This window comes from Arvicola amphibius, chromosome X (genome assembly GCF_903992535.2).
Source record: "Arvicola amphibius chromosome X, mArvAmp1.2, whole genome shotgun sequence".
NCBI classification, from domain to species: domain Eukaryota; kingdom Metazoa; phylum Chordata; class Mammalia; order Rodentia; family Cricetidae; genus Arvicola; species Arvicola amphibius.
The window spans coordinates 99,628,012-99,655,120 of NC_052065.1; the positions used below are offsets into that span (position 1 = coordinate 99,628,012).

A 27,109-nucleotide genomic window follows, 5' to 3' on the forward strand; every position below is an offset into this window, starting at 1 on the left:
TTTCTTTTGTGAAATGGGATACTCAAAGAACTGGGAATGTGTTCAAAGCTTCCTTCATTCTTATTTGTGATGAATATATTTATCCAGAATTCAGTTTAAAACCAGAATCCACATAACAATTAAATCTCATTTCCCAAGATTTGGCAGTACCTCCATAGGTCAGTTCAACTTACAAGATCATATAATCAATGCAACATTGAATAAAATTTGATACACCTCTTGTTTTTTTCTACATATAAAACTCTTACCATATATTTATGTGAAAACAAATGATTACTAGAACGTAGTAAGTCTACTATCAGCTAAGGATTTGCGCACCATAAAATGTACCTAAATTCAATGATGAAGGTGAGCACGGTGTCACATATGTGCAATGCCAGTACTTGAAATGTTGAGTCAGTACTATCACACGCTAAGGCAACTTGACATACATAACTACTCCTTGACTCAAAACCCGACAGTATCAGGACAAACACTGTTTTGCAATAAGATGTATTTGAAATTTGAGGAGAAAATGAGTTTAATATTCCTCATGCTGAGTGGCTATAAGCCTAAAAAGGGTAGCTTAACAGGGGGTCTCATCATTAGAATAAACTTCCTTGTTCAGGTCCGTATGGAAGCTCTGAAATACAAAAGGAGCTCTGTTATTAACAAATTGTTAATACAATTTTACTAAAAATTAACAATTCAGAATATAACAAGCAGAGAAGTGAAACATTTCCTGCATATCCCCTATTCTATCTTTACAAATCACAGTACTAAGGTCTTTTTCTCACACATGGACTCTAGACTGACAGCTGTGGAACCTTCATGGGACCGAAGTAGGCCCTCCATATGTGGGAGACAGTGCTGAAGCTTGAACTATCTGTGAGGCCCCTGGCAGTAGGACTAAGATCTATCTTTGGTGCAGGAGTTAGTTTATAGGAGCTTATTCCCCATGGTGGGATGCTATACTCAGCCTTAATGCTGGGTGGCGGGGGGAGCTTGCACCTGCCCTAACTTAATGTGCCAGGCTTTATTGACTCCCCATCAGAGACCTTAGTCACTGGGAGGAGTGGATAGGGAGTTGTCTGAGGGAGAGGTGGGAAGTGGGAGGAGGTGTGGGGGAGAACAATGATTGGAATGTAAAATGAAATAAAAATAAATAAATTTTAAAAAGATATTTTTCTCTAAGCACAGTTTTTCCTTAACGTCTACATCATAGATAGTTTTAAGTGTCAACGTGACACAATTTCAAATCATCTAGAAAGGGGATCTCAGTGAGAGGTTTTTTTCAGGTCAGGTTGACCTGTGGTCACCTTAATTCCATTAACTGACATGGGAAGGTGCATCCCACTGTGAGTAGCACAGTTACTTTGGCTTGTGTCCCAAACTGTGTAAGAATGGAGAAGGTAAGCTGAATGCTAAGCAAGCAAGCATTCATTTCTCTCTCGTTTTCAATCTAAATATATGTGACCAGCTGTTTCAGATTTCTGTCACCCAGGTCACCTTTCCCCCGCTCAATCCAGTTCTTCTGGAGTTCAGGCACTATACTCTTTTCTAACCTAAAGATCTGTAATTTTTTCATGTTCTTTTGACAAATTTAACCACCACTCTCCAAAATCAATTTTGAATTTTCTGATATCTTCATAATGTATATCGTATTAACTGTAACTCATAGTGAGCAAGCAAAAGTATAAAATGCAGGTCTATGAATTCTGAATGCATTGCTCTTGTGTGTCTACTCTTTAAGACATGATATAACATTAAACAACTTACCATTGTTGGTTCAGGTTCTTCCTTATCCACAATCAAGCAGAGAAGTAATAAAAGAAATACAAAGAAAAGACAAATTGGCACTAAGAAAACAATCTTTGAGTCTGGTCCCATGTAGCCTAGGATTTAAAAAAAAAAACACAATAAAAGGAGAAATACTAAAGGTTTATAAAGACCTTTGAAATGGAATTATTTCACAAATATCCTGTCAGTGTTGCAGAAATGTGGTTAAGGGGGCACAGTTGCCAATGCACAAATACCACAGCAGGGTCTGAGTTTAGCATTCCTCTTGTGGGCAAACATTTCATCCAGAACTACTTTGCTCAGCTGTGACATCTATCCCATTTCAATTCCAAAGCACATGTGATTTTGCTTGTAATTTGATGTTGTGACATTGTTCATTAAAAACACATAATACAAGAGTCAAGAGCTTAAACAAATAAGTCCTATGTGTCTCCTTACTCTGAGGAACAAGATCTGGGCTTCAATAAACAGGCATATGAGGGGAATGACACTAACATTACAAGGTCACATTTTAAAATTTGTCTCACACTTTAGAGGCTGAACTGAAGAACAAGAGATGACTTTGCTGTTTGGCATTTAGATGTGACATTTTCTCTTCTCTTTCTCTCTTTGGTAGTTTTTCTTTTGTTTTAGTTGATCGAACCACAGGCCTTGAGCATGCTAGGCAAGCATTCAAGCACTAGGAGATCACCAGGCCCAGAAGTGGAGTGTTAATGTTGCTTCTGCATAGTGGAACTGTCTGTGGTGATACTTAGATTCTAAACAAATGTGTCCTTCCAAGTCTAGTATCTCTGACTTGTTTGGGAATAACATACAGCATGTCAACTTTTAGCTCCAGATCTATAAATCTACCCCCATCTCAATTTGTCTTTGTCTTATTCCCTTGAGGTCTTAGTTGCCTCTAGAAAATTTTGAGCCAAATTCTAATGCTTAGTATCATAAAGATTTACAGGGGTAATTTCCAGAGAAGTGACCAAAGGGACAATTCTCCTGACATGGAAAGTTAACAAGGGCAGGGCAGACAGTTCCTTTCGTAAGGTTCTGTTTGTGTTCTCTCGTCAAGACAATTCCTAAGAAGTTATTTTATTGCCAAAATATTATTGTACTACTTCCCCCCCTCCATCAAGTCCAGCGTATGTTGCCCAACAGCTGGTGGGAATGGGACATGACCAGAAGTGTGGTCAAAGGCTTGGGGGTCATGTTAATAAAGAAAGTTGACTCTCCCTCTCCCAGGAGGAATAAAATGACAAACTCAAAGTTTGGAGGGTAGAAAGGTAAGGGCAGATAGGAGGGGAGGAGTTGGCAATTTTAATATGATCAAAATTTAACACATAAAATTCTCAAAAAAACAACAAAAGTAGTATTAAAATTTTAATTGTCCTTAAAAGAGACCCTTTTGGGGGCCTGCCTGTGTGTAGTCTGTGGCCTGAGCTCACATTTTCACTCTCCAAAATTGTAGGAGATAAATATATGCTTTTAAACTAAATATGTATAAATATTTATAATATATACAAATATATGCATACCTCTAGTTTTCCTATTTTTCTATAACTTGAAGTACCCAATAAGAAATGTATCCTAAAAAACTAAAACTACAAGCAACTCCAAAAATAATTTGTTCCTAACTTGTAAGTCTAAATTTAGACTCTACCAAGAGATACCTGTCAGGACGAAATAAATATCAGTCATCAAAATTCTTGATGAGATTATATGTAATGCAAATGATATATATTTTGATAATGTAATAAAGAAAAATCTCCAAATCCACAACAAATTTATGGTCTAATGACAAAATATAACTCAGTACAACACACACACACACACACACACACACACACACACAGAGAGAGAGAGAGAGAGAGAGATACATACATACATTTTCCAGATTTCTGATTTTCTGACAGTGGAAACAAAAATGAAAACTGTAGAGGCAGTAACAGTATTCTCTCTGATTGCATACACATACTCTTCTTGTTGAACTCCTCCTTACCCTGACTATTTTCCTCCAGAACCCCTAGTTGTTGTATAACATATTTTACTTGGCTATTATTTATTTTTTACCAACATGGGAATAACATAGTTACGACAAGAATAATAATTACTGCTGGATATCCTATCCCTAGAACCTGATTCTCAGTAGGTTCTCAAAAAATATTTGATAAACAAAATTGAACAATGATTCTGTTGTTTTTGTAGGGAGGAAGAATCAAAAAATCCAGTCTAGTCGAATCATGTGAAAGAGTAACAACAAATAAAATATTATTGTCTAATTTGTACATTTATTACAGTTGCATCCATGTATGAATATCTAAATAAGCTATGCTAAAGTGATTTTGTTCAATTTTGAATAATTACAAGCAATTTGGAGTTTTTTTGTTTATTTGGTAGGTTGGCTGGTTAGGGTTTTTTGTTGTATTGTTTTGATTTTTGAGACAGGGTTTCTCTGTGTAACAGCTCTGGTTGTCCTGGAATTTACTCTGTAGACCAGGTTGGCCTCGAACTCACAGAGTTCTGCCTGCTTCTGCATCCTGAGCACTGGGATTAAAGGTGTGTCCCACCAATACCTGGACTTAGTAATTTGTAATAATGTTAATATATTCTGAAACAAACTGTCTAGGCTTTTAAGTTTATATTACTATGAAATTTGAGTATGTTTTTAGCATAAATCACTTTCCATTAGCATGGGAACTGATTGTTTATCCCAATTATAGCATCTGTGATGGTACGTTGTAATTGTCAGCTTTCTGCTCTGTACAATCGTCTGGGAAGACAGTCTCATTGAGAAGTTGTTTGGAGCAGGTTGGCCTATGGGTATACCTGTGAGGCATTTTCTCATTTGAGTTAACTGAGGTGGGAATATCCACCCTGGATACGGCAGCATCATTTCATGGGCTAGGTCCTGGATTGAATGAAAAGGAGAGCTGCCTGAGCAGTGGTTAGATGCATGCAGTCATTGCTTTCTTCTCTTTACTGCTGGGGTGAGGAGCTGTTTTAAATATCTTCCCACTAGACTTCCCAGCTGCGATGGACTGTAATCAGGAATCCTGATCTAAGTAAGTCCTTTCTTCCCCAAGTTGCTTTTGGGCAGGATATTTTAATCACAACAACAGACATGAAGCCAGAACAACATCTCAGTTAGAAAAATTACCAGTAGTTAGTATTAGATACTTGGAGTCAGTTACAGCCCTTGCTTTTAAAGTTCTGTTCTTATGAAAATTGAAAGCTCAAAAATATTGATTGAAATGGACTCTGAACCTTCCCCCAAGAAAAACTGTGAAATTTTCATAGCAGTCAAACAAAACTGTTAAATATTAAATTAATTAAAGACAAATAAATACAAATATAAGAAATACTATAATACATAAATCATATAATGTAATTTGTTATATTCATATATAAATTAATAAAATATTAACATATAAATTATAATAACATGTAAAATAACTATAATTAAATATGAGTATTGACTTAAATATTATCATATTAAAGCAGAACACGACTTCTACTTCCAAATGAGTGCTAGATTTTCAGTAAGCATATCATTTATTGAGGTACTTGCTTCCCCCCCATTTATAGATGATGCTCAAGACACTTTGATCTTCCATTACAAGCACACAAAGAGAAAATAAATTTGCTAACTAACAGCCCAGAGTTATTTAGTGCCTCTCCTTTTCTTAGTGCATACCTTCCCAACATTCCTCTTCACTCCATTCACTCCAAATTCCGTCATCTGCACAGTATATATTGACCTTACTTCTTACAAAAAAGCACAGCTCTTCACTATCATTTGTTCTCTTTTTCAACTTCATGTCATTTTTATCTGTGGCAGACTGAAAGCCAAGAAAAAAAATATGGTGTGTTTATTTGACCTAAGTGCAACTGCTGTGATTTCCTTTCTCAGCTTCAAAGTGTTTGTGGACATGAAACACCTGCATTGGGATACTATCAGTGGTCATTCACTATACACTTCCACTTTGTAGCTGTATTTTAGTTTACCTTTTGTCCTATCACAGTAATTGGTTACTTGTAATAAGGAATAGCATGTGTGATATGCCACAACTCTATGTAATTTGATGTCCATAATGTCCAGATTAGTCTCTGATATTCCAGGTTGCATAAGGGGGAACAGAAAGACTACATAAGAAGAGTTTACTGAAAGAAAAAAAGTATCATGTGAATGCAAATTTTCTGGACACTGGAATGTTCATATTTAAAATATATCCCCTACTCTTTTTGCTCCGATTAACTTTTGAAGACCCATATTGTAATCCTCAGTGATTGGCACAAAACTACCACTTCAGATATGAGACTACCACAAAATATGCGAATACTCTTCACAAGAATCACGGGGGAAACAAAAACTAAAGAAATTACTTCAGATTTCCACTTCAAAGTGCTAAAGAGTTCTTCACATATGCTATGATTGCTTTTCATTTATTTAACTTAGCTTCAGAGCCTAGAAAATATGTAGTGTAGACTTAAGTGGACTAGGACTCAAGTTTTGAGTATACTTCTATTTGTCTATGAAGTCAATACACATTCCTGGAACAAGGATACTAACTCAATTACCACTTTTCTATTCTGTGAATTGAATCATTGAGAAACAGTAGTTCACATTTTTGTCTTTACCAATATCTAAATTGGAAACAAGCAAGTCAAAGCAATGTATAGCAAAGTGGGGTTAAAAAAATCACCAAATCCTTGATGTTTTGAAGTAATTAGTTTCACAAGCATCACTGCTTTTAAAAGTCCCTCTTCTCTAGGAAATCTCTTATATCCCTGAGGACTCTTAATTTTGACCTCATGGTTGGATTTCAGAAAGTGATTTCTCTTTGTGTGTGAGAGAGAGATTTGTGATTTAATTTATTAAGACAAAATTGGAAATAAGTAACTACATTGTCTCCAGGGTCTTTTGCAACATGAAAATTGGCATGATTTGGTTATACTTTTTTTTATATTTTCATTGTCCACTGGAATTGGCTTTCTGAAAGGAAACAGAAATATTTGTTATGGTCCATCCTTATTTTGAACAACAACAGATTTTGATTCTCCAGTATCCTATTATATTTAAATGTTACATTTATGATTTCAGCAAATAAGTACAGCATACCTCCCAGGAAATATCGTCTTCTCGGACCAAAACCTCGTAGGTGTAACACCTTGGTGGAATGGGGCCTTCAGGTGTGCTCCATTTCATTCTAATCTCAACAGAATCCTCCATGCCAATGTGAAGGAATTCTGGTGGCAATGGTTTAACTAAAAAGCAGAAGGAAACAGTTTCAACATGAAAGTTGCTAAGTTAGCAACTTTCAAAGCTGGGGACACGCTGTAACAGAAACTTTCAGGGACAAACTAAGTGGCTCAAGATTATTCTCCTGATGTGACTGAAAACCAAAGTTGCTTGCCAATCAAGATGAACTTCTTGAGAAATTTGATTATTTGGGAAACTCATTTTTGTTCATTTGGTTTTGATAAATTCCACAGTAATAAATATTGGAAGGCAAGAGGAAAAATAAGAAGCCCCAAATTATTGCAATGATTTCCCCATTTTGCAACTTTAGAAACTACAACCAAACTACCATTACTACAATTGTGAATACTTTCTAACTAATCTATATGCTCTGGCTACCATTCCCCTGACATTGCGCCAGTGTTGCATGGTCTTCCACTGTCTTTGCTTACATGATAAAGAAATTTAAACAGAGACCTTAAGCCAACCACCCAAACTCATACAATTCATAAATGGTAAACCCCCAGATGTGGGGATGCCTTTAAACCCAGTACTAGGGAGGCAGAGACAGGCAAATTTCTGAGTTCAAGTTCTTGGAATAAAGAATATAATTCAGAAGACATAAAATGTTTTGGTTTTCAATAGTTTGTCATTTGAAGCCAAGGTTAATAGATTCTATAATTAGTAATTCGAAAAACTAAACAAAAGTTCTAAATAGCAGAGAGTCAAGCTGGAAAATGAATTGTAATCTCTAAAAACAGTGCTGTTTTATATTTCTCTCAATATCTTCTCTACTTCCTCATATACTCGGCTTCCTTTGTGTTTCTGCCTTTGCACTTCCACAGCTTTTATAAATATCACTCTCTCCTTTTGCCTCTCCTGCTCCCTTAGGAATGGCCAGAACTAGAATGAATGGTTTTGAAGTTGACATTATTTGTTCACATTTCACCTATATTTTGAAGTTGAAAAACGGTATAGCTGGATCTGATAGGTTCTGTGTTTGAGGATCCATTAACACAGATAAAGAAGTCTTTATAGTCTGATGACTCCAAGTTGGAAAGCTTGCATCCAACGTTTTTATCATTATCTCGAAGGTAATTGGTACACTGCAAGGCTTGATCCAAACCCTCGTACCTATAGCAAAAGGAATATTTCAGGAATTGTTTAGCAGCATCTTTTTTTTTTTATTCCAGTGATCAGTTTTGAGTTATCTAGTGATATTACATGAAATATACATATGAGCACAGTATATTGATTCAGTAGATTATATATATATACATATATATATTTGTATATAGCAACATAAACACAAATACATATGTAACAATAGTAATTTTTTTTAAATTTCATGTCGTTGAGAGGTCACTACAGCAGTTAGAGAGAGGTAAGGGAGAGATAGAAAAAATGTAAATATGGTACATATGTGTGACATTCTCAAAAATGTTGTTATAAAAAGGCTACAATATGAAGAAATAAATCATTTAGTACCTGATGGTTGCTACATGTGATATATTCACCAGCAAGAAAATCAACCTAGTTAATTTTATGGAGCTTCGGTCCAATATGAATCTTTACAAAGAAACTCCAGTATTATTATTCATAGATTTTTGTTGACTCACCAAAGTTGGTGAATCAAAGATTTGGATTATTAAGATAGCCTTAATAACATTTGACTGAGAAAATTATTTGAAGAGAAAGCATACTTAAAAGCAGATATAAAATATTCCTAAGTTTAATAAAACAAAAAAAAAATCTTCTGATGTTATAACGTACTGTGATATAAGTCTGAGAAAAACCAACTAGAGCAGGGAGTAAAAGGAGCAAGACAAAGTAGTTTGTCAAGTGCAGTGTAATTTTCCCTTTGTCTTAAGCAAGAAATTTCGTCACATCATTTAAAGTTGACTTTGTTTCAGCAATACAGCTGATGGAAATGAAAGAGATCTTGGGTTGTTAGCAAGTGATTTATAAAGCAATGATTGCTGATATATTTTTCTAAAGACTAGCTTGCAATTGAGAGTATGACTTTGGCTTTGAAAAGAGCCAAAACTCCCTTATGAAATGAAACCAGCATAGTAGCTGATAAGAAGCTACTGAAAATATCTAGACTCTAGTAAATGAACTTTTTACGTCATGCCCAACTTTAGGGATGTGTTTTTAAGTTGTAGTCTCTTGGTTAATTGTCTGCTTACAGCCTGGGAGCCTTCATAGCTATGATTTTGTTTATTTATTATGCTCTGACACAGGAATTCACTATCCGCTGTCTTAGAGCTTAATATGTAGCCGAGGGACTTAGTGTCAAACTCATGATTGTTACATGTTACCTTCCCAAATTCTGGGATGACATGTATACATAACTATGTCCAACCGATGTTGGAGTTTGCAAAGACTGACTGTGTGGCTTTCAGTGAAAATACTGATTCACAATCTCTAAAACATTAATATTTGTTCATACACATTCCACTTAGTAAGGATAAAGTTATGTTAAGCATGAATGAGCAAAACGTGTCTTCCCCTTTTGTTTGTTGTATCTTTGTAATCAATAGCAGTTTCTTTTATTTAATAAATGTTTAATATTTATTGATTTAATGACCAAAAATTAGAAATTTATCAATCCAATTCAAGGTATTGAAAGTTAAACATTCTCCCTAGATGAATTGTCTGCCAAAATCTACCCAGAATCATGTTGCCAGAGCAGAGTTTAAAGCACAATTCTCAAAAACACTAATCCTTTACACCCAATTATTTATACATCATATTTTTCCTTAAAAAGATGCAATCACAGTTGAAGTTGAAAGATCACAAATACTACAAGTTTGTCTTTTCTTGATTTGTTTTTCTTTAGTATGCATAATTTCTGATGTTTTTCATTTATCGATGTTATCACCATTGTTTTCATTCTTTTAGTAGTAATCTGTTGTGAGTGTGGCCTTCTGCAGACAGGTAAGAGAAATGTAAGAATTGGGCCACATCCACTAATTTTAAAAGAACTTGAGAAGACAAACTATACACATGAGATACTTTTGAATACCCTCTGAACAACAAAAGAAGTTGTAAGAAGCAGTAGTTAAACAGCAAAGTCAGTGAATTAGCAACCACTTAGGCCTGTAAGGCTAAAAAAGAATTGATAAAAGGGTGATTCAGAGGCCATTCCAGATCACAGGATGCGCATGATGTGGAGAAAGAAAAGAATGTAGAGATGGATAAACACAGAATAGGAAATTCCAGAGCAGATTACAGTTTGGGAAAGATAGTGATGCAGTGAGACAAAACCTTGAAAGGCAGCCTAGATTTGATGCTGGGCATATGTGTAGCCACTGGGGACATACTGTCTACAGACTGGTGTGTGTATAAGCATTACAAGGAAGAAAAAGGTTCCTACAGTGTGCAGAATGAGCAGGAGGGGGGGGGTAAATGCTGCATCCACAGCAACCACCATTTGGGAGGTCATGGCAGTCATCCAGCTGAGGAATGAGAAGGGTCTAAATGAAGGTTTTTACAGTAGATATGGGAAATGAAAAACAGATGACCAAATTAGCAAAAAAAATGTCAGAGTGTAGTGATTTTTCTTACAGCAAAGCAATTAAGGAAGTGGCTACTGGTGGGACAGTATTTTCCCTGATCTGTCACCCATGCTCCAAACGTATGCCCACACAGGTGGCCCTAGTTAAACTCAGAGGACCACAACATAAGAATTAAAATAAAACAGAGGGGATGATAGTAGGAGGGGGTTTGTTGAGAGGGATGGAAGGAAATAAAGGACGGGAGGGGTGACTGTGACCAGAGCATATTAAATATGCATAGGAAATAAAAGCTTTTTAAATTTTTTTGAGGATCAAGAATACTTTAATAGTATCAGACATAAAATAACTGAACATTCAACAGAGTTGCCAGCTTGCCCTCCTTTTCTTCACCAGGAAGGGCATCACATAGGTAACATACAGGTTTGTCCCAGAGGCATTGTCTAAGAGCAAGAAGAGTATTAGCCTCAAGTTCATGTCATCAACAGAGACCCTCTTGATTCTCCAGGAGATAAAATTTAAAAGACTATATGTTTAACAGCTTCAGGAGTGGTTAAGAGAGAAACAGTGAGAAGATCCAGTTTAACAGAGAGCTGCTCTTAAAAAACTAAGTGAACAAAATGTACAAAAACTTTTCAAACTATAAACCCAGATATCTATAGGATATAATATTCCCTCATGTGTAGAAAGTCACTTGACACCTTACAGTATGTTCAGCCTGAAATTCTCACATAATTATGATTAATTATTATCATAAATATAACTGGTGAAGATAGTGGTTGTAATTCAGTTGAAATATAGTTGTTTTTACTATGTGCTAATCTTGAAATATGTTTGCCCAATGTGGGATACTAAGTATAAAAATACTTACCAGAAAAACATAGTATAGTTGGCATCAGAATGTGCTACCTTTCCAGGCTTCCAAGAGCAAACCAAATACTGCCAGTTATAATATATACACTTCATATCTTGAATTTTAGTTTCCAGGCTTCCTAAGAAATGAATGAACTATGAATACTTGGAAGACATAGTGACAAATTTTCTATGTAATCACAATGCAATTTTACTTCCTTTGGCCTTTCTATTTTATTTAGCAATCAGCATAATAAGAAACTCTGCAAAAGGAAGCTATCAGAAATCACTTCACTGTTAAAGAGGATATTGCAAACCTGAAAACATGTGAGGGCTTATTTTCTGACACTAGTTTATGTCAAAGTACTGAATTAATTATTCTAAGATGCTCTCAGAAATGGAGCAAATTACCCATTCATGTTTACTAATATGGCTCCATGTTGAGGACTCTACTAACAAGATGTAGATTTATTAAAAAATGTTTGGGTGCTGGAGTGATGGCTCAGTGGTTAAGAGCACTCACTGGCTGTTCTTCCAGAGGACATGTGTTCAATTTCCAGCAACCGCATGGTGGCTCACCACCACCTGTAATGAGATCTCGTGTCCTCTTCAGGCCCGCAGGCATACATGCAGACAGAACACTATACATAATAAAGTGTGCGCCACATGTTTTTTTAATGCTTGCTGGTTTAACACGCTCAGAAAGCCACGGCACTAACAATAAAACAGATTCGATTTTGTGCCTAATTGTCACATGTTTTACTGTGTATATAATCACCTATATAAGGGTTAAGGAATTTATTCTCTACATTTTTTTTCTGATAGAATCAAATGTGTAAAAGAAACTTTGTTTTGACCTGCATCTGATGCCCAATAAGAAGCTTCCATCCATGAACTTTGAACTTCTGATCCATTTGTACACTGTCCTGGTAAATGTGTACGTATCTTTCCTTCGATGCCTTTGTTAAGATCAAACCCATCCTTGTAAATTAGATTCCTAGTAATGATGGTCTATTTGATAAAAAGATGAAATACTTCCATTTTAAAAATACATTGAACAGTGATACATATTAGTAAGACTAAACAATCAATAAAATCTAATATAATTATTCACTATAGTGCCCCAGTTACATTTCTAGCAGATATCACCTCTGTAGATAATATTATTTGATAAGGTCATTCAAAAAAAACAGAAAACATTTAGTAAGGGGAAAGGCTCTGTGATGGGAAATTAAGATTTTTACAACTTGGAGTTAAATAGATAACTTTCAACAATATGAGTATTGCATGGTCAATGATTTATCACTTTCAGATATAATCTGAAACTTTAAGAAATCCCATAGAATAAAATAAAAAAGAGCCTCAGAAGTACCCGATGAAAACTGGACAATTTGTAAGCTTTCAAAGGATGAAATCATATATAATACAGTCTTATGTTTCTGGAATGCAGTCAAGCATTTTGCCTAAAACATTGTTCAATAAATAACTTGAATTACTCATTGAAATTACCTAGCTGAATTATAGCGCTGATGGGACACCTTCAACAACAGAGCTTTGAATGAACACAATTGTTATTGTATAGAAAATCAATAAGCATCCATTGAAACCTTGGCGTACATGGAATGGACAATGTCGTGTTTTGTGATGTGTATGCAAAGATTTAACACAACATCAGGTATTTTGTCAGAATTGTTGAAAGTGAATTGATAAAACAATAAATTGTAAAAGTACAGCAAAATGCATAAGTATTCTTGAAGTTTACATTCTAGGAGACCTGGTTTCCTTTGTTGTCCTTTCAAAAGTAGTCTTAATACTGGGCAAAAGAAAAATATGTTCCTGAAGATGCACAGAAGCTCCCATGAGAGCTTTTCATGTACCGATTAGAACAGTTAAGGCACACAAAGTGGTGGATACTAGAGTCAGTAATACAAAAAAACCTCTAATGAACAGCTCACTCTGCTGTTACAAGCCTTGTTTTACTTACCTTCCATTTATCACTATCACCATTTCTGTATTTTAACTCATATTCTAATGTGCATTCCTTAAAGTTTTCTGCAACCACGGGAGGTTTCCATTGCAAATAGAGATAACCTAGTAATCCGGGATCCATTATTTTAAAATCCTGAGGAGGATTAACTGAAATGCAATTAATAAAATATTTATATTTGTCCTGTATTTTATGACTAATGTTCTTGAATGTGAATAATTCTCAAATGTCTGTTACCTGATTAGTTAATAAAATTCTAGCATTCCTATAAGCTATAACATAACTAGAAAAAGGAATAAAGCATCGATAAAAGACTGTAACTGAAAATGATTTTTTTCTAGCTCCAGACACAGAAAGACAATTATCACATGTACTCACTCATAAGTGGTTATTAAACATAATGCAAAGAAAACCAACCTACAAACCACAATCCCAGAGAATTTAGACAACAATGAGGATACTAGAGAGACTTGCATAGATCTAATCTACATGGGAAGTAGAAAAATACAAGATCTCCTGAGTAAATTGGGAGCATGGGGACCTTGGGGGTAGAGTCGAAGGGGAGGGGAGAGGCAGGGAGGGAAGCAAAAAATGTAGAGCTCAATAAAAATCAATAAAAAAAACATAAAAAGACTGCATCTGGAAAAGGCTTGAATTAGGTTAAGTGAAGGGAACCCATCTCGTAAAACTACATATCCGGTGATTTGGCCGGGCAGTGGTGGCACAGGTTTTAATCCCAGCACTCGGGAAGCAGAGGCAGGTGGATCGCTGTGAGTTTGAGGCCAGCCTGGTCTCCAAGAGCTAATTCCAGGACAGGCCCCAAAGCTGCAGAGAAACCTTATCTTGAAAAACAAAACAAAACAAAAACCAAACAAACAAAAAACAGTGATTTCATTTACACAAAATACCCTATGTGAAGACAGTAGTAGATTAGTGATCACCAGAGGCACAGGGTTTCTCCGGAAGAGAATGAAGGAATTTGTTGGCAGTAGCAGCTTCATAACTTTGTGGCTATACTGAAATAATCTCCAAACGCTACATTAGAAAAGTTATATAAAAATAAATCTGTTGAAGTCCATATTTTTTCTCTGTAGCTGTCCATTTTAAAGAAACCACATGAGCAAAATGTAATTATTGCCTCTCTAGGAACGATGGCTGCACAGAAATACACTCGCTATGGAATCTTCTTAGAGGACATATATACACCAGGATTTGTATAATATTATATAAATGGTAGTTATATAAATATTTCTAGTAGCGAAAACCAATCAATACTAATTCAGTATCTTGTTACGGTCAGTATAAAACATTGTGATAGATGCAAGAAAAACATCTTCCCAATACCTGAGCAGCTTAAGAATTTGGAGAATAGGCATGTTTTGTGAGTAGTTCATGGGGTTAATTGAATACATAGCTCCTCGCAGTTCAGAATTATCCGGAATTTGGCAAAGCAAGACTTTCCTACAAACTTTCTCTGTAAAAAGTTGATTAGCACTACAGTACTGCCCTCATGTTAGTGTTTGGCTAATTCTCTCTGCTGAATGTTGTTCTGTTTAACGTCAACTTGACTAGGGATTCCTCTCAGGATTTCCTTTGAGAATGAATCTGTCAAATTTAATGTCCATTAGACACCGAAAACTCAGATTTTTCATATACTTTAGTTTAAACTTCCATTTTGTGCTTTATCCAGTTGTCATAGGACTCATGTTTTGCTAGAAGAATATAATTTTCAAATGCAAGAATGTACTTTTCAAGTGCTTAAGTTATTTCCTCAAAAAATCCTATAAAAGAGGTCTGAAAATTGTTGTATGATTTGGCATTTTACCTAAGAAAATGTGATCATTAGTTTATCTTCTACTTGTTCATAAACAAGAATGTATTTTATATCACAAAAATATTACTAATAATGTTATCTACTAGTTTTATATTTTCATGATAAAGAGGGAAATACTATTCATATCCTTTAAGATGACTCAATTAAAAGAAATTGAATTTGTTCATTTACCTTTTATTTCCAAAGAAGGTCCAATTATTGCACAAAGAAGTAACAGAGCCAGGCATCTGGTATCCACACCCATAAAAGCCATTTCTCCAGGACTTAGTATGCTGAAGTCTCCACTCTAAGAAGGAGAAGATGACAGTGGGACTTTATCATACTCAAATAATCATGTGGGTAAATGTAGCTAATGATATTTCTGCAAGTTCTCTGTGTACTTTCTACAGGAAACTGTGATCCTTGAACCATGGAAATAGAAATCAACCTTGGAGTAAATGCAAGAGCAACAAAAGGATTCTGGTCCTCAAAGAATCAAAACCAACCCAAATAAAAATAATGGTAAAAGCTCAACCATACAGACTTATTGAGACTCTAATTAAGATATAGTGACTTCCAGAAGCCTTCTTTCTGAAATCAAACCAGCAAAATATCCCTACTAGTACTTAGGATAAACTTAGATGCTCCACCCTGTATTCCTAGTAACCATTTCTTCTAGATGCCAACAAAACATGCTGAGGTATGCTACTTTCTAAGGAAAAAAAAATATTTAAAATTATTCTACTCTTAAACTAATTCAAAAAGCCAATGAACACCTCAGAAAACTAAGAAATTTGTTCTAGTTCTTCATAACTATTAAATCATCACTGTCTACTCTCAACTATCCCAGATTTGCCCATTTTTTCCTCTCAGTAAATATCATAGTATTTAAGCCTTCCTTACCTCTTCCCTCTTCCATCTACTCTTCATTACAACTCTTAACTCTAATTGATCTTGTCATCAAGGCTCTTATCCAGCCATTCCTACCTCCAGCAAATTGTCCACACAACTCACAAGAGGAGTGATACATCTAAAGAGAAAATCAGGGCTTCTTTCTCTTCAAAGCTGTAACAGCATTTCATTGTCACAAGACACAGGTGAGCTTTTTTAGACTTCAAGAACACTGTTTCTATGATCAAAATTTCAAGGATTAACACCTACAAATATCTACATCTTTTTAAAAAATAATTTTTTATTTTTAAATTGAGAGATTTAAACATGCATATGATGAATTTTTGTCATTTTGCACACCTATTTCCCTTTCCTAACCTCCATCCCTCCTGCTCAAACACTCAACAATTCTTCCTTCTACATTCGTATCTTCTTTCTGCTTATGACAAACTCAGTTTAGTTCATGCAATATACATGAGCTCAGATGGGAGATTATTTACTGGAGCAGGGGTTACATATGAGCAGCTACATTACCAAAGAAAATTGTAAAATCTTTCCCAACCACCATTAACTGTTGTGGGTTGTTCAAGAAGAGCCCATTTCCCCATCTTTGCAGGTCTTATTCAAATAGCCACTTCTCTAGTGAATCCAATGTCTATGCCATATCCAGAAGACATTTTACTGTGTCTTGCCATATTCATGCTCCTACATCCCTTCCACTCTGTTTTCTGAGCTTTGAAAAGAGCTATACAGATATGCATGCAACAACAACTAATGAAAAAAAATATGAACTGAAGAAGAAGCAGGTGAGGTGGAAATTTTGTATGCAAGAAAGTAAAGTGGAAAGAGGACATCGTAATTTCTAAAATAGAAGAAGAAAATGAATTATACTTTAAGGAAATTTACCATGCTTAAGTTTGCACATTCTTTTTAAAATCTTGTGGCACAATCACTGACTCTTAGTCAAAAGTTTTCAAGTCTTCTGTCCCATTTCTACCTATAGGCTACTAAAATTGGAGTTCAGCTATTAAACACCTTTTACTTGATCAGTCCAAAACACTTAATCATAGAAAATAGGATAGATAGCACTTGGGGCCATTTTCAAGTAAGTTCCCAACATAAATTTCTGACTTACACCTTGAAGCCAACCCAGACCTTCGCAAAGGAATACAAAGACAGTTCTGTCATTGGCTTCCTGCATGCAGGACTGTCACTAAAGCACTGAGACTGGCATAAGTGCACTGGTTCCAGGAATGTTTCCCAAGGTGTATTTGAAGACAAAAGGAAGGGGAAGTAATGAATGTACACATATACAATCTTAAATGTCCATGACATACTGGAAATGTATCAAACAACTCATCTTGACAGAAATCCAATTTTTTAAATGAAGAACTAACGCCAAAGAGGAAGACTAGTTGTCCAAGTTCAAACAACTTACCACTGGCAGAGGTAGGATTGAAAACCAGGTCTTTTTGACATCCTTTCCATAACTAGACACTTTATTTTCTTGTCTTAAGAAGTCGGGCTACACCTATTGTATCAAAAACCTCCTCACACCCAACTTTCCACAACCTACTGTACCTACCCAGGCCAACTACCATACCATTTACTTTTCAACCACATTTCTCACAGAGAAAAACTCTCTCTCTCTCTCTCTCTCTCTCTCTCTCTATATATATATATATATATATATATATATATATATATATATATTATGCATTGAATTGAGTATAGGGACTTTGTATTTTTTACCTGGTAATAGCCAAATAAATTGTTTATTTTGCATAAGAATCAAATAACAAGTCACAATATCTGTAATGAGAATAATATCTCCTACAACTAACCCTGAGCATTGTTCATTTTCCAGGTATTATTTCACACAATTCTTAAAGTCAAGCTTGAACATTTATACTGTATTCATGACATCTTAGAAACCAGAGGCTAAGAAACTCAGAAGTTAAACAACATGCCTCAGGTCACACATGCTGTAAATGCTGAAGCAGGGATTTAAATATAAATAATGTAGAACCAGAGCCATGGATAGCAATTACTGCTAGGTATTTTCCATGCCTAAGAGCAATAAGAAAGGCAACTTCCTGTTTCTACCCATTTGGTTTTATGTAACACTGTTGCTGACACAGTTTCCCCTTGACAGTCTCCTTTGGAATGGCAAATCTACAGTGATTTCCTCTTTTCAGCCTTCCTTCCGCACTTCTTTACAATAATACAACAAAATCCCTTTGCTATAAGGTTTGGCTGCAGCTAAGGGTGAAGACTGAACTCAGTGATAGAATGTCTCCCTAGCTTGAGCAAGGCTGTGTGTTCCAACACCAGCAACTACACACACGCACATACGCAGAGAGAGTCACTCATGCATTCACAAGCACACACAAAAAGAATTGGCTGGATTATCCTTGCATTACTGGAAAAGCTCCAGGTACTTACCAATAATATGGTTTCTCAAGAAATGGTATTATCACAGGCAGTTATCACAAACCCTCTTTGTCCTCTCCTCTCCACATTAGACACTAAATTGAATCTCTACTGTTTTTCTTCCTGCCAGATAAGAAAGAACACTGAAAAACTTAAGATAGGTGTTCCTGAAATAGCCAGAGGGCCAGGACAATGATTCCACAAATCACAAGCAAGAAAAGCTTATGGGTGGTGCTAAATGCCATCTAAGGCAAATTTTTAATTATGACAAAGTATTTTAAAGGCTGACAATTATTATTTGGGGAAAGTATTAAGTTTATAGCCTAGAAATTTATTAGTATAAATAACCACCTGTGTTTTATTGGTGCTTAAACTACTGGGCAAATTAGAAGCAAATTATATCTTCCACCTATAAAATAAAAATAATAATACAAGCTTGGCTGGAGTTTCTTGATGTTCAAATCAGATCACATATATGCAAGTACTTTGAAAATAATAAATTGCGCTATAAACATGAAAGAGGGTTGCTTACAAGGATCTTGCCACTAGTCAAAACTTGAACATAACTTGCTTCTATCTATTATCCCCTCTCCCCGTTTTTGATGTTTTATATCTCAATGTTGAAAACTAGGCACTTAAAATTAATCTTCGGTTTCAAGTACTCTTGATGATCCACTATTCTGTCTTTATTGACATTTAATGACAATAATTCCTTTTATTTGTTGAGGTTACAGTAGTGTATAAACAGTTTAATGAATTAGTTTAGCTGGTAGGTTTGGAGAACCATTGCTGCAAACAATAAGAGAGAGGTGATGTGACTGTTACAAGGCCACACGTTTGAGAAAAGCCATAGAAAAGGAAGGCAAGTGGGAGAAGGAAGAGACAGAAAATATTCTAAAGCGGTGGTTCTCAACCTTCCTAATTCTGCAACCTCTTATTTCTCATGTTGTGGGGACCCCCCAATCATAAATTATTTTCATTTTTACTTCACAAATATAATCCTGCTACTGTTATGAATTGTAGTGTAAGTATCTGTGTTTTCCAATGGTCTTAGGCGACCCCTGTGAAAAGGTCATGATCCACAAATTGAAAACAGTTGTTCCAGGCCAATAATAAATTGTTGTTTTTCTATATTGGCGAAAATAAATAACTTTTTCTAAACTATCTAAAATCACCATAGCTTTTTTCATTGAAGTTTTTTTAAAAGAAGAGATTAATTTGCAAAGACAAATAATTATTTATTATAGGCAAACTAAATAGAATTAGTGTTAAAAAATTAGATATTTTCTATTCACATTTCAAGGTATCTAAAGATATAAGCCAAGGAATTTATAACAGAACTTGGGAAGAAAGAAAATATTAGTTAATATAAGAAAGGAGAGAGAGAGAGGAGAGAGGAAGAGAGAGAGAGAGAGAGAGAGAGAGAGAGAGAGAGAGAGAGAGAGAGAGAGAGAAAGAGAGAGAGAGAGAGAGCAATGATCCCTTGATTACTTGAGCTGCAGACGAAATGAGAAAACAATTTGAGGCTCTAATGCCAACTTTGCCATATGACCTTAGAAAACAATCCTAGGATCTGTAGTTTATTTAGCCCTTACCATGGATCAATCTCTACCAGGAACTCCATGCAGATTTCCACAGTTAAATTTCTCAAATGTTGATAGCTAATTTTATTACCTCAATATTGCAAAAGAGGCATTTGAAGCTTAGAGAAAGTACACTTCTGAAGGTCATAAAAACTAAACAAGCAAAGATATTTATCATGTTCTAAAGCTCATGCACCTTTAAACAGAGAACACAGTCTTCCAACCAGTCTTAGCTATGGTCCATTATCTTTCCCTAGGATATTGTTCTCAATTGCATCAGTCAGTCTGCAGTGCTTTTAGTGCTTCTTGTCATGGTTTTAGGATGTGACTCAAGAGTACTGCATTACTGGATAACTAATCTTCTTTCAAGGACACCATCCAACAAGTGTAAACTATTCATAGCTTCTGAATACGGCCATGACTCAGCATCAGAATCAGAATGTCTAGAAGTTGCCAGGTTTTTGAGACCTAATAGCGTGCTGAGATTGATTCATGCCTCACAAACACAGCAATCAGCCTATGAACTATTGGTGAGTCAAATGTAATTTTGATATAACATATCTCACAGTAGATAAGCAAGTAAGGAATTCTGAATATGGTTTCACATACATTAAAACAGTAACTTTGAGCCACACAAATTTATCATGACGGCCACCAATCAAATTGTGCAAATAATTTAGTATAAAAATAAGACATAAGCAATATTGGTACATGCTGAATGATTAAGGTAATTATATCTAAATTAATTACAGGTAGGATCTTTATTATAATATATCATTTAAGCACTCAGTTAGCTACAGCATTATTATATTTACATCCCTGCTAAGATTGAGTGCTGATATAAATGCTCCCTAATATTTACAGAATACGTTCAACAAATCTTATCAAAGCATAAGGAGTCATCCTATTCTTTATTCTCCCTTTAGGTAGATTCCCATATGGTATCCTGAGTTCATCTGGCAAGCAAGTTTCCTAAAGTGCTAGCCAAGCTAAAGAATTTGCCTTTGAGCTTCCATAGTTTTATCTAGGTTCAAAGCATATATTCAAAAATCATCTCACACATTTCAGCATCTGTGCACGATTTACATAATTCAAAATCTGTCTCTAATTTGAGCAGATCAGAACTTTGTTATTTTATAATCCCACCCAAGAAAGCAACAAAACACTTTTCGTAATAACCCACTAAAGATCGTGGCTATACGCTTTTTATGTAGGGCATCAATTAGAAAAAAATTCTTAAGATCAGTAAAGTATTAATTTAAAAATACCTTTTAGCTGAAGAGAAAAGTACTGTCTTGACAGAGATCACTGTTCAGGATATAACAAGCAATCTTTCTCTCCCCCCTCCCTTTTTCTATCTTTATCTCCTCCTCTCCTTCTTCTCCTCCACACTCCTCTGATGCTTTCAAAGACTGGTTTGTAAATAGTGTGTCCTGTACCCAAAACATTCACATCATGCAACTACTTCAGAGGCAAGGAATAGGCTGTCATCCAGCGCCTCAGTAGTCAATACAAGAACAATGCAAAATGTGCAAAAGTAGGTTTTAGAATCCTTACTTATTATTTTGCCAGTCTGTTCTTTCATGTCTACAAGATACAGGCTGAAAGAACATGGAGCTGGTATTTACTAGATCATAATATAATGCATCATATTATGTCTTCAGTTAGAGAAACAAATGTTTGCAAATACAATTAAGTATTTATATCATATATCTGTTATACAAAAATTAATTTTAGGAGCCTATTATCTGCCACATACTGTTATAAGTACTGGAGATACAGCATTGAACAACAAAAAATAGTATTTACCTTCATTTCTGGTGTTGGAGGCAGATGGTGAAGTCATCAAATCTTTATAAATTGTGCAAAAGCATGATATCAAGAATGGCAATGATGGTGGTTCATTTTTGATAGGATGATGAAGGAATGCCTCTCAGAGAAAGTGACATTCAGATTCTCAGGGAGTGAATTAGCCAGAGTAAGATACACGGAAAGAATTTTCCAAGGAGAAGAAATTGCACAATCTAAAGCCCTATAGCAGTAATAAGCTTAGGCTTATTAGTTCCAGGAATAGCAAGACCAGCAAGACAGAGAATAGGAAAGACTGATTTGGTATTGTGGTTTGGTATGAGGTGTGTGTGTGTGTGTGTGTGTGTGTGTGTGTGTGTGTGTGTGTGTGTTTAATGCTGCTTTGCTTTTAGAAATAAGGTTTCATGTAGCTAGAACTGTTCTTAAACTTGCTATATAGTGGAAGCTAGCCTTAAACTCCTTATACTCTTGTTTCCACCTACCAAGTGCTGGACTTAGAGGAGTTTGCCATCATACCAGCCTTGAGAATAGAAAAGGTTGGAAGATAATTCCATCTTCTTAGACATGGCAGAGGGTGTCACAGTAGTAAATATTTTATTTACTTGTAGTGAAACTTGATGCAGCTGGACAGCTATGAGCATATTGATATGACATAAATTTTATTTTGCTTTAATTACGTATGTGTTAATATATGCATGCATATGTACATGGTATACATGTATGTGCGTACACATATGTGTGGAGGCCAGAGAGTGACATCAGTTATCTTCCTAAGTCACTCTCCTTTGTACTTTTTGAGACAGAGTCTCCCACTGGATCTGGATCTCACCAATTTGTCTAGTCAGGTTGGCCAGGAAAGCCGAGGAACCCTCCTCTATCTGCTTTCCCAACACTGGTATTATGGACCCATCCTCATATGTCAAACATGTCACATAGCTGCTGGGGTATGAACATAGGTCTGCATGATTGTACAGCAAACATTTCAATGATGTCACCTCCTCCCCAGCCTCATAAATTATATTTTAAAAGACTATCATATAAAAAGATATTGTAGAAGCAGTGACTCATGGTAAAGCACGTAGTGAATTGGAACAGGCTGGCAGCAATGGTGAAACAGGAATAATTTAATAGTGTATTGGGTGTAGACTATCAAAGGAAAATGCCTCTATTTTGGCATAAGCAACTGATGATTACTTCTGGGGCCTGAGGGTGAGAATTAAGAGTTCAGTTTGCAACAGTTACATTTAATCTACCAGAATAATAATGGTAGAAGTAGGTGAATAGTTGACTTTGCAGAGTTAGGGAAGACCATTGCTGTAAGTACAAATTTGAGAGACATGGAAGCACTGAAAGTACTTTGGCACAATGGAAGTTACTTATAAGATACTGTAGATGAAGTGGTGTTGACATGTATGGTAGAGGAGGATCATGGACTAGAACCTTCAAATATAGAAAAGGTCAGTGTATAAAGAGGAAGGTACAAAGGACATGAAGCAGAGGCTAAAATGTCAGAGTTGGTGGTGTTCCACTTTCTTTAAAGTAGAGAAACTGTTTCCAGGACCAACACAATGACAGGCAGTGTCAAAAGGTCCTGCTAGATGAAGTAAGATATGACTTGGTTATAGTCTATTAAATTTAACAAAAAGAAGCTGAAAGGTGCTCTCTATAAATGAACTCATGAAATAGAATGGCTGAATCACAACAAATTTAAGAGAGTTCAAAATAGAATGGTGAGGCAAAATTTGAAGACAATAAGTACACTTAACTCTTACGAATAGAAAAGAAGGGACAGGGCTATAAGTGGGATCAGGATGCATGATAGGAAATCCACAAGAAATCAATAAAAGTCAAGAAAAAAGAATGGGAAAGACAAAGGATTTTCCCTATTTTTCATACAATTAGAACCATACAAATGATTTCATCTCTGGCCATCCAAATCTGTAAGCATTTCTCTCTACCAGTAACCAACTAGTCACCTAACAGACAGCATCAGGATGCCCTCTGATTGGTTTCAAAAAGCATGGCAAGTTGAGGGCTGATACAGCTTACCTACAAATCAGGGCTCTGATAACCGCCTTCTCGAGTTACATTCATTTTATATCATAGCTCACAAAACCCAACTAACATCGCTTAAATGTTTTGTTCACTACAGATAATATTACAGAATATGCAGACGAATAATTCGGTAATTGGAATGGCATGTGAGACAGAACACAGAGCTCCCCTGCCTTCTCCAGGACCCACCACATATTCAGCTACCCAGAAGCACCCTGAACCCAAATCTTTCAGCTTTGTGAAGGCTTTAGTGCAGGGGCATGATTGATTCTTAGCCATTGATGACCAATTTAACTTTTAAATTCATCTTTTTCCCTGCACATAAGACAATAGCATCTGTGTGGGGTAGATGAGTCTTACCTCTTGGGAGAGAACAGCAGTTGTCTTCCAGGAAGCTAAGTCTTGAAACAAAGAACCTTTACATCAAAATGAGCATATATGTCATAAAGGCACACATTCTTTCATGTGTGGAATCTAGAACAGAAAAAAAAAAAAGACGTGAAAGAGGAATGGTGACTATTATGTAAGGATAAGGAGATAAGAGTGAGAGGAAGGGGGACAAAAGAGGGTAAATGTGGTGTAAGTATGATGAAAGTTTGTTATATGTATGTATGAAAACAGAACAATGAAATCCACAATTACATACAATTGCTACACACTAATATAAATTTGAAAAAAAATCATACTATGAGAGTCCCATTCAGTCACTAGTAATGAGGTCAATCCTTCTTCATATCATAATCAAAGGTCATGGCAAGGACACTTGAAATTTTCAGATTTTCAAAACACACAATATCCTCTTTGATAAGTTTTCTATGCATTGCAGGATTTACATTTGTGATGAGATCTCTCATTATTTATGTCTTTAAAATATTGACAGTGACCATCTCATGTAAAGGCTTGCTCCTATCCTATACTTCCTTAGATTGTTCAAACACACACACACACACACACACACACACACACGCACACACACACACACACACACACACACACACACATTTAGTAACAGGATAATGCTATTTGAGAAGACTCATGTCACGGTAATTTAGAATTATTTATCAGAAGGTATCCTGAGAAGTATGAGCATTTGTGTGAGGAAATTAGAATCTTCAAAAGTTTGAGTTGGCTGGCTGGCTCAGTGTGTAAGTGCTTTGCATACAAGTGTGAGGATCTGAACTCAAATCCCCAGAACCCATGTCAAAAAGTTGGTTTTGCAGCTTTCTAATCCCAGTGCTATTACACAGAGATAAGCAATGGAGACAGGGGAATTCTTGGGTATTCCTGGCCTTGTTCCCTTGGTGTCTGCAGTGGCAAATGACAAAAGAGAGACCCTGATCTCAAACAAGGTAAAAGGCAAAGGATGAAACTCAAAATGTCCTCTGACTCCACATGGGTACCATGACAAACATGCATCCACACTCACAAATATGAATGCACACATATATCATACATATTCATATATCATGTACACTTGTGTACATACATGTATGAATATGTGTAGACATGCATTAATGCATGCACACACACACACACACACACACACACACACACACACACACAGAGAAACTACCAAAGTTTATTTCACCAATGATTACCAACTATTTCCCATTTGTTCAAATTACTTTGTTAAGCTCTATTACAACTTATTGTATTTTTAATAAAAAGTGTTGTTTTTATAAATTTGGGGCCAACATGATAGCTCAATGAATAAACATGCTCACTGCCAAACCTGATGACACTATAGGAGTGTAGTGATATAGCCACACCTATACACACACAAAATACAGATAGATAGATAGATAGATAGATAGATAGATAGATAGATAGATAGATAGACAGATGGACAACAAGAAAAGATAAGAAAAGTTAAGATATGATAAGATAGAAGGGTTGGCTTGGCACTTAAAAGTCCTTACTGTGTAGTCCTAATGACTAGAGTTTGGCTCTTAAGCACCCTTGTTACAAGCTAAGCATCCTTCAAAAGACTTAACACTAACTGGGATTCAAAAAGGCATATACATATACAGAAAGACAAATAACAAAGGAATAATTAAATAAACCTACCATTTTCCTACAATATTGAACATCTCTATTTTCTGAATGTAGTCCGAAATTTCATTTGCTTTTTTCTATGTATATTTTTCTGTAGAAAACCATGAAAAACAATTTTAACTACAGTTTTTACATAAATGCTTTAAAAACGTTTGCTGACTGAAATACAATAGAATGGCTGAGCCAATGGAGCACCAGAAATAAATTCTAAATTATAAACAAGAACAAAATCAAGTAGTACCTGTGTCCTACTAGACTTTGCCCCCCCCCCCCTTTTTCTTTTCTTTTTGGTGTCTTGAAAACACTCAGGGATAAAAGAATGTAGCAGAACACAGTCCCAAGGAGTTCTAGTAAGTGCGTTCCTCTAGGCAGGATTGGGTCTGTTCTGCTTAAGCCTGGAATGCAAAATTTGGAGAGTCACACCACTTCAGCTCCTTGCGGTTGGCTTCTTCCGCCTTCCTCCTGCATTGTGATTCTCAAGCTGACTTCTCTTGCTTTCTCCTTTCTGACTTTCTTTTCTTCTTTTCTCCCTCTTTACCTTGTTTTTTTACTGAGTGTATAAAGCAGATACTTAGCCGGGCAGTTGTGGCGCATGCCTTTAATCCCAACACTCAGAGGCAGAGGCAGGTGGATCTCTGTGAATTTGAAGCCATCCTGGTCTACAAGTCTGTTCCAGGACAGACTCCGAAGTTACAGAGAAACCCTGTCTCGAAAAAACCAAAAGCAAACAAACAAACAAAAAGGACTTTGTACTGTTGGATGCTATGGATGACCAGTCCCACCTTCACTTAGAAGATTTATCAAGACACATAACAGGATAAGATACAATAGGAAAATAACCCCAGATGTTGAACAACCCAGTATATGGAATATCAAGTGTGGTCAAAAGACACACAGGCCCAGTTACTGGGACTGAAAAAGCATGGGATCAAACCGAACTCTCTGAACGTGGCGGACAACGAGGGCTGACTGAGAAGCCGAGGACAATGGCACTAGGTTTTGATCCTACTGCATGTACTGGCTTTAGGGGAGCCTAGTCTGTTTAGATGCGCATCTTCTTGGACCTGGATGGAGCGGGGAGGACCTTGGACTTCCCTCAGGGCA

General features: G+C 35.9%; 1 protein-coding gene across 3 annotated transcripts in view; it reads right to left on the minus strand.

Moving 5' to 3' along the window:
• Positions 1-502: 502 nt before the first annotated feature.
• The window catches only part of Il13ra2 (interleukin 13 receptor subunit alpha 2), a 37,967-nt gene continuing 11,360 nt past the window's right edge, over positions 503-27,109 (minus strand). The window contains exons 2-13 of one of the 3 annotated variants that reach the window (XM_038317181.1): positions 26,018-26,096; positions 24,311-24,424; positions 18,516-18,626; positions 15,372-15,486; positions 13,364-13,515; positions 12,237-12,390; positions 11,399-11,519; positions 7,959-8,143; positions 6,890-7,035; positions 5,465-5,609; positions 1,759-1,874; positions 503-622 (exon numbers count right to left, since the gene is read on the minus strand). In XM_038317181.1, the coding sequence (XP_038173109.1) occupies positions 566-622; positions 1,759-1,874; positions 5,465-5,609; positions 6,890-7,035; positions 7,959-8,143; positions 11,399-11,519; positions 12,237-12,390; positions 13,364-13,515; positions 15,372-15,453 (1,158 nt within the window). In that variant the 5' untranslated portion in view covers positions 15,454-15,486; positions 18,516-18,626; positions 24,311-24,424; positions 26,018-26,096 and the 3' untranslated portion in view covers positions 503-565. The remainder of the gene's footprint in view (positions 623-1,758; positions 1,875-5,464; positions 5,610-6,889; positions 7,036-7,958; positions 8,144-11,398; positions 11,520-12,236; positions 12,391-13,363; positions 13,516-15,371; positions 15,487-18,515; positions 18,627-24,310; positions 24,425-26,017; positions 26,097-27,109) is intronic. The other 2 variants (XM_038317183.1, XM_038317182.1) reach the window with 2 other exon arrangements.